Source organism: Corvus brachyrhynchos, unplaced genomic scaffold (assembly GCF_000691975.1).
Source record: "Corvus brachyrhynchos isolate BGI_N302 unplaced genomic scaffold, ASM69197v1 scaffold279, whole genome shotgun sequence".
Classification (NCBI taxonomy): Eukaryota; Metazoa; Chordata; class Aves; order Passeriformes; family Corvidae; genus Corvus; species Corvus brachyrhynchos.
Genome location: NW_008246060.1, coordinates 6,065,247 through 6,073,038, shown reverse-complemented (window position 1 = coordinate 6,073,038; position 7,792 = coordinate 6,065,247). Strand labels below are relative to the sequence as shown.

General features: G+C 42.8%; 1 protein-coding gene across 1 annotated transcript in view; it reads right to left on the bottom strand.

The window, feature by feature from the left end:
• The window catches only part of SNCG (synuclein gamma), a 15,146-nt gene extending 14,419 nt beyond the window's left edge, over positions 1-727 (bottom strand). The window contains exon 1 of the mRNA XM_008642788.2: positions 217-727. Coding sequence (XP_008641010.1) covers positions 217-337 — 121 coding nt within the window. The 5' untranslated portion in view covers positions 338-727. The remainder of the gene's footprint in view (positions 1-216) is intronic.
• Between the last annotated feature and the right edge of the window lie 7,065 nt (positions 728-7,792).

The window sequence follows — 7,792 nt, the reverse complement described above, 5'->3', positions numbered from 1 at the left end:
GTGGTTTCTATGCCTAACAGTTGGGGAAACTGAGGCACGGGGAGGCTGTGGCACTCCAGGTTTACATAGCAACTCTGTAGAGCCCAGGATCTTATCCAGACCATCCTGCTAGTCACCCCCAAGCTTCAGCCACAATATGATTTCCCCGGACTTCCTCAGAGACAATCTATGCAGCTGCTCATGCTCAAAAGTACATCAAAACTAGTTCTCTCTTACCTACATACATTACCCCTTCTTTGGTCTTCTCTGCAGCCTCTGTCACTCCCTGCTTGGTCTTTTCTGCAGCAGCCACCACACCTTCTTTAGCAATGGAGAAACCTTTCTTAAAGACATCCATTCTTGTTGCTTGCTAGGGTATTATCTGGGATGATCTGAATGAGGGAGCAAAAGCAGCAAAAAGCCCGTCAAGGCTGGGACTGCGAGATGCAGCCTTACCCTCAGCAGATACTCGGCTTCTCTGGCAGGCTCTGCCTTTGCTCTTCCTCCTGTGCTGGATGAAGGCAGTGTGGCGAAGCTCACAGCCCTTGCTGGCTCTTATTGATGAAGCGTGCTGCAGTGTAGCCAATGCCCGTGTACAGCTGATACTGAAATATTAATGATACGCATCTGCCTGGGAAGCTTTAAGAAGGGAGGGGGAGAGGAGGACGACAGCACTAGGTAAGGGGCTGACTGGAGAATTTCCAGACAGATAGAGCTTTTGAAATATGCTGCAACGTTGTCACTGAAGGATGGTTTCCGTGAAGAGGGAGACTTTAGCAGAAGAGCTGAGTTCCTGAAAGGACATCTTCCCGAGGTTGCAGCAGGAGCCAAACACCAGCTCTCCCAGGCCCCAGAGGGTGGAGAGCGTGTAATGCTGGCAGTGTTTGTAGCAAACAAGTAAGGTCAAGGTTTCTTGGTCTGGCAGTTTACCAGAACCCACCCTGCACAAAATTAACAAGAACATTATTTCTAGTAAATCCTGAGAGGAAAAGGGAACCAGGTACAGCTTGGTGCTCAGGTGAAGCGAGCTTGAGGTCCCACCTGCTGTGTTTGTCAAGCGTGAAATCATTCAGTATAAACTGTGGGGTTTGCTCAGCTGTACATCCCATTACAACAGGTCATTTCTGAAAAATCAGATGCCTGTTGGGGGAAATCCTGTTTCCTATTTGTTTCTCTGAGTTGCTGTAGACAGAGCCCTGCTCCACTGCTACGGAGTGAGACAACATCACACACCAAACACCATCCCTCACGTCAGAGCTGGTGCTGCAGAGCACAGAGGGGCGAGAACAGCCAGCTGAGAACTGACTGGGGAAATCTTTAAGAGGATCCATCCAGCCTCAAGGCCTGGCTAGGAAAAAATACCAAAACATGATCATTAATCACAGTTGGATATCCTAATGTGCTTGCAGTTAAGTTAAAGTGTTTTCTGAAGTAGATCCTGAGTGCCCAAAGAATCTATTCCCCACAAACTGAAATTCAGTGCCAGCACCTGTGAAAGCAATTGCTGGTGCAGCAAGGTGATTTTTAATTTTTTTGTTTTTTAAATAGTGCCAAATGTGAAACTATGGAAGGCATGAATCATCAGCTGCTGAGCCCAAACCCTGACCTGCTTTGGTTGCTTTTCCTCACCAGGCAAAGAGAATATGAACTTCATAGGCTGAGCTGCATTATGGGAGGGTAGCACACCACAGCATCATGAAGTGCAGTGGTCTGGAAGCCACTGCTGCTATGAGATATCAGCCTGGAAGTGTCAGATGGGGAATGACTACACAGAAAATGTCTGAACAAAAAATGTCGTATCTGTACATGCATGCAGACATGTACACAAATATAGTTCTTACTGTGGAACTAAGAAGAGTTCTTCAGTTTTTGGAAGTGTTTTTTACCTCATACTGAAATAATTGAAAAGCTACTGATCTGGGAAATAACATACAGAATTCTTAATCCTTTTCCCACAGGTAAGTCTCCTTACTTATAAATGAAGAAAAAATTTCCATCTGAACATAAAGGAGCCAAATCTCTGTCAGACTAATGAATTTATCAACTGTTAATTTTAAAAAGTGCAAGATTCAGAGGAAGGCCAGCACAGCACACCAATTATTACAGGAGCTCACACAGTTCCAGATTGTTGCAGCAAGAGGTGAAGAAGGTTTTTCTTACCATCTGTCAAAATTCCCCCAAGGCGGTTGATGCTATGGCTGGTGCTCATTCCTTGTCCCAAGGTGCTCTCAAATTGAAGACATCTGCACCTTACTGTGCCATACAACAGTGGTTTAACCTCACTGCTCCTGGAGCCAGTCACAAAACCGCCACTGATTTCATCAGGCACAGGGCAGGAGTCTTGTTTTAACTACATTTGTTAAAAAAATGAATTTGCCATCTTTGGGAATTGCTACAGGGCCTATTTACTTTTTCACCAGGCTTTCAAAGACCATTAAAGCAGAGCACAGACATTCCCAGGGTTATGAATTTTACTGGTATTTTCAGGAGAACACCAAGGCTGATAAGGTTGAGTGAGAAGTGTATTTTGATTTCGTTCGGCTATTGTTCTGTCATTGTGATTTGTACAATTCAATTTTACGTATTTTGCATTGCTATTAAAAGGTAACAAATACATGAAATATCAAGCCATCCTGGGATACAAAACATGAATCATCACCAGATTGAATTAGCCAGTACTCAAGTGGGATACTCCTTTCCTGCCTTCTCCTGTCCCGATGACCTTGAGAAAGGGCTCACAAGACACATTTCCATGCTGTTGGATCCCTCCCAAGGCAGCAGGCAGCTTGCACAGGCATTGTTTAACCTTGAAACCTTTTTAGGAAAGCTCTGGACTCGAGACAACATTTTAGGCAATCTATACAGGGCAAGCATCCATAATGGCTCCTCAACGTTCGCCACCCCCAGGTGACTGCAGAACCCTTCTTCTACTCAAAGCAGAGGATTCAGTCCCAGCTTGTTGCCAATCCTGCCTTGCCTCAGCCAAAACTAACAACAAGAGTTAACACAAACTACTGTGGCTTTAACATTTTGCTGAGGACTTACTGCCTGGTAAGGTTTCCCCCCTTATATCAGATGAGATAATCAGCAGCTAAAGAGAAAGACCTCCAGCAGGCAATTCAGAGACCCCAAGTTCCTATTTCACCTGGCAGCAGCCTCTTTTTCTCTGTTTTCTGCCTTGCAACACTAGGAGAAGCCACTTAAGCTACACATTAAGCTCTCTTTTTTTTTCTACTGAATATAATCCATATCACTGTAAACAAATCAGTATCTCATAAACATTTGGCTGATTTGCATAATACTGAAGGAAAGCCTTGTCTTGTGCAATGACAAACCATCCACTTGCTGTTCATTTGAAGTCTGAATTCTGGCTGCTCAGGCTTGGCCATTGAGCCTCTTGCTGCATAACAGCAGTGTTTCTTGAAACTTCCCCTGAAAGGAACAGTTCCCCAATTCTCATGTACCTCCATTTGTCCCTGGGTGTTGGTGGCTGGTACCTGGAAGCAGGTCTGTGCAACATCTGCCAGCAATTTTGGAATACGGGCAAGAAAATTCTAACTCAAGTCTACCTATTCCCAAAGCACTGATGCAAGGCAAAGAAAATAATGCAAAGCAGAAATCGAGATTCCCTGTCCTCTATTGTCTTTTTCTTTCTTTCTGCAACAGATTAAAAAGGATTTTACTTATTTTGGGTCTCTTCCTTCTTGAATTTTCCTAGCTGCAAGCTACTCCACCCACAAAGCCTTAACCTTGTCCTTTAACAATGAACTTATGCTGGAGACTAACAGCTGACAAAGTCATTTTGCTAGATGAAAGAAGTGTGATTTGGTCATATTCTACTGAAGTATTTAAATGAGGTATGATCTGGTTTGAAAGAGAGGTAAGGAAAGGAAAGACAGACTGCTTTTGTGGCTGGTAAATATCCTTCGTTCAGGAAGTTTTTTAATGAATAATATTAACATTAACAGGATCAAACCTTGCTATAAATAAACAGAAATCCTTCCTCTCTCTCTCTCCATTTATGAAAACTTCAAAATGCAGAAAGAAGAACTGTCACAGATCTGTCATTTCCATGCCCTAATGAAAACAAGCAGTTGTCTGACATCCTTTGGCAAACAGTTTAGGACTTGAATCCCTGCATGTACGTTTGCATAGGTAATGAGCTAATTTCCTTAGCCAGGGAATGAATAACCCAGGGATGAGCCATTTTTCAGGAACACACACAGGGATGGGCCACACGCAGCGCACAGAGTGCTGCCAGCACAGCAATCTTCTGTGACTGATCTCTGCTGTCGAACACCACTGATAGCTTTTGAGCAAACCATTAAAAATACAGGCAACAAGAATTCATCTTCTTCCTCTGATGGACAGACCAGTGAAAGGAATTACTCCCTAGCCCTGCAGTCCTGCTCTGGACACTCTTCTCCCCGTGCTCTTCCCCCAGAGCAGCTGCACACGCATGAGCGCGCATCAGCAGCGGGCAAGGAATGAGACAGCATTTTCCAGATCTAAATCCCAATGACTAATGAGAAGCTGTCCCCTTGCTGTGCAGCTATCAACAAAACTGTCTTCCTAGACATAAAATCCCTTCGTTATTCAGTCTGCTTCAGAGATTTCAAACTGGGATATATGAATCTAAACCAACACTTGCTTTCGGTCTTTTCTTGGCTTTTTACACATTTTTTCAAGGGTTTTTATTTTCCCTTTAAATACACAGATTCGGAATTTAAGTCTATAATTAAGAGCATTACAGAATAGGCAGTGAATCTGAAAAGACAGAAAAGAACAAACAAAATCATCAGAATCTATTAAGTGAAAACTGAATTTCTAAGGGCTCTTTCTCCAGAGACATGCTGACTGGAACAGCCAGAGCGTTTGCTTCCCGAGTACGGCCAAACCATTTATCAGACAAACCATTAATCAAACTCATTGTTTGGCACTGTTCACTCTGTGGTTGCCCACCTCCCATCCAGCTGTAGCTGCAGGGCTCCGACCCTAAACAAAAGGGGAGGGGCCAAGATGAGATTTTGCACCTTAAGCAGATTATCCAGCAGATGGTGCTGGCATTTGACAACTTGGTGATGGAACTGCAAAAAGGACACTGAATTCTTGGGACAGGCAACATCAGAGCGGGTTAAGAGCTGTGTTTAAAGGAAGTGGTTATAATTACCAGACAAGGGAAGAGCAGCCATGAGACTTATTGGCAAGATCCCAAGGCCTAAGTGATCGATCTGCTGGAACTGGCAATATCAACTTTTTACAGACTAGCTTGAAGTCTGAGGAATAGTTTGAACACTTCAAGGAAGTACTTCCCAGAAATACTTGGAGGAAAAGTATTTTCATGAATAAGGGTGGAGGAACAGTATCTTTTGGCTAGCTGTTCTTAGAACCACTAAAAACTTGTGAGAACTATCAGGGCAGCTCCAAACATCCCCACACCACTATTATTATAACATCACTTACTCAATTGTTTCAAGTATATTTTTGGAGTAACACTTCACAATGACACTTTCCAAATAATTTTCCAAACCGTATTTTAAATTGATTTATCTCAGCCATTTCTTTCATTCCAGCAGTGGTATGCAGCTCTGTAAAGTATACCAACACTAAACTAGGCAACTGAAGAGTGACTAAATATCTACTGATGTTAGTTGGTGCATGGGTATCTTTCTCATCTAGAAAGTACCTCCTAGAAGAGACTGACCTCAGAAAGCAATGAGCAGGTTGTTACAGCAAATATATGGCTGTTTTCCCTGGCTCCATGGTGAGGCAACAGCTCAAAAGAGAAAGAAAGAAAAAAAAAAAGAGGCAAAGTCGTGGTGTACCTCATTCCTGAGTAGGTACACTCCTCATACCTGTTCCTCTACAGATATAAAAGAAAACTTACAACTCAGTCTGCCAACAAATTTGATGTTTTAATTTGATGAACCAATAGTATAACCTGAATATGTTATTCAGATACCCCAAATTATAACAGCTATTAGACAAAAATCCCAACTAGTGTTCAGTAAGGAAATGTCTTTGAATAATTAATACCTTTCATGTGTTCGTGGCAGCATCCTATGCTATGCCTATCACAAGGGAAGGGATGTCATCCCCTGCCTTGCTCCATATTTAGCATCTTTTGTAACTGCTACCAAAAAAAGTTGTGCCAGATTATGAACCTGCAAATCTGTGCCTGCTGCCCCCGTAGGGCAGCACCATTACAAAGGCACAGAGAACAGGTTCTTGCCCCTGGAGGAGCAGCAGATGCTCTGAGCCAGGAGGATGGCAGAGAAACACTGCCCCACCACTTGGGAGGGATCACACCCATGAAGAATGACTTCAATACCTGCAACACCGTTCACTTCTCTGCAGCATCTCACTGCAGGTCAGGTTATAAGCCTGTTGCTTGTTTTGTCTCATGTTTGCTTCAGTTCCTTCCTGATAATGGTCTTAATACGTAAACAAATATAATGATTAGGTCACATCCAGTTACTCGTGAGAAGAGCACATTTCTATGTGAAACATGGCACATGAAATATTCACACACTGACATGTGTTACAGCAGGATGCACACAATTCTGAAATAAAAGCAGCAGGAAGGAACAGAGGGAAGTTGCTAATTTTTTTCAGTCTTCAGTCCAGACCCTGTGATTTCATCTCCTGGGAGAAGTGACTGCTACAACAAGAGCAGGTTTCCCCTTAGAATTAGGAAAATCTCTCCCTGACTGGCCCCTTATGCTGCTGTCACTGCTCTTAGGCAGCAGTGTCTACCACAGGTCAGGAAGGGCACTTCCTTGTTTCTCTAGGTTCTTCCATTAAGCATAAAACAGGGCATCAGGAGAGGGCTGCAAATTCAGCCAGTGATATGGAGATGCAAATTCATAGCCTTTAATAACAAGGCCTTCCAAAATCCTGGAGAGATTTTATCCTCTATTTTCAGCTGCTATTGGAATGGATCCATAAAAGCTTTACATTTAATGCTCTGCAGGACATACTGAACTTTGGGCTGCTCATCTCATCATTCACACTGAGAGATGATCTAGCAGTCCTGCATTCCTACTTGTTTTGTCAGTGGAGCATCATTCTCCTTCATTTTATTCTTTATAATGCCAGACCACATCACTCTGCAAGACTGTGAAAAAAGAAACACAGTTAATGAAAGCAACAAAACTAAAAGCAGCACCACCAAGCAAAGCAAAACCAGTAAGACGACTACATGCAACCTCCACAGCCTTTTTTTTTTTTTTTAATTTATTATTAGAAGGTGGTGACAGAGGTAGCTCTTGACAGCAGCTCTTGGCTAGAGGTTTTTTTTTTAATGCTAATTTAATAAAAAAAAAAAAAAAAAAAAGGCCTGACACCCAGAGATGACAACCCAAACAGAAATTCTGAAAATGCTCAATTATCCTGACCTCTCTGAAGGACAACTTCATGAAAATCTTCCCTTTTGATGGGATCAGACTATGATTCACAGAGCTACTTTGCAAAGGTAACACAATAATGGATGTTTGTAGGCTCTTTTTTACTGTACATTTGCTCTGAGTCCCTCAATGCCCACAATTTGTTGTACATACCACAGATATTCTGCTGCTAAAGCCAAGGGATTTCAGCCTTTAAACTGTAGAAAAAACCCCATGTGCAGCACTGGACCAAGCAGGTCTGTGACACTTTCTGGCACTGTAATGAGAGTCTGTTAGAGCACTCAATATTTTCTTTCCTTTCTTTTCTCTTCCTTTCCTTTAAGCTAACATCCTTTTCCTGTGCCTGAGAAGGCAGTTGATAAGAGCCGAGTTCCTGTTCACAGATAAGTTTAGAAGGCAGGCGAGCT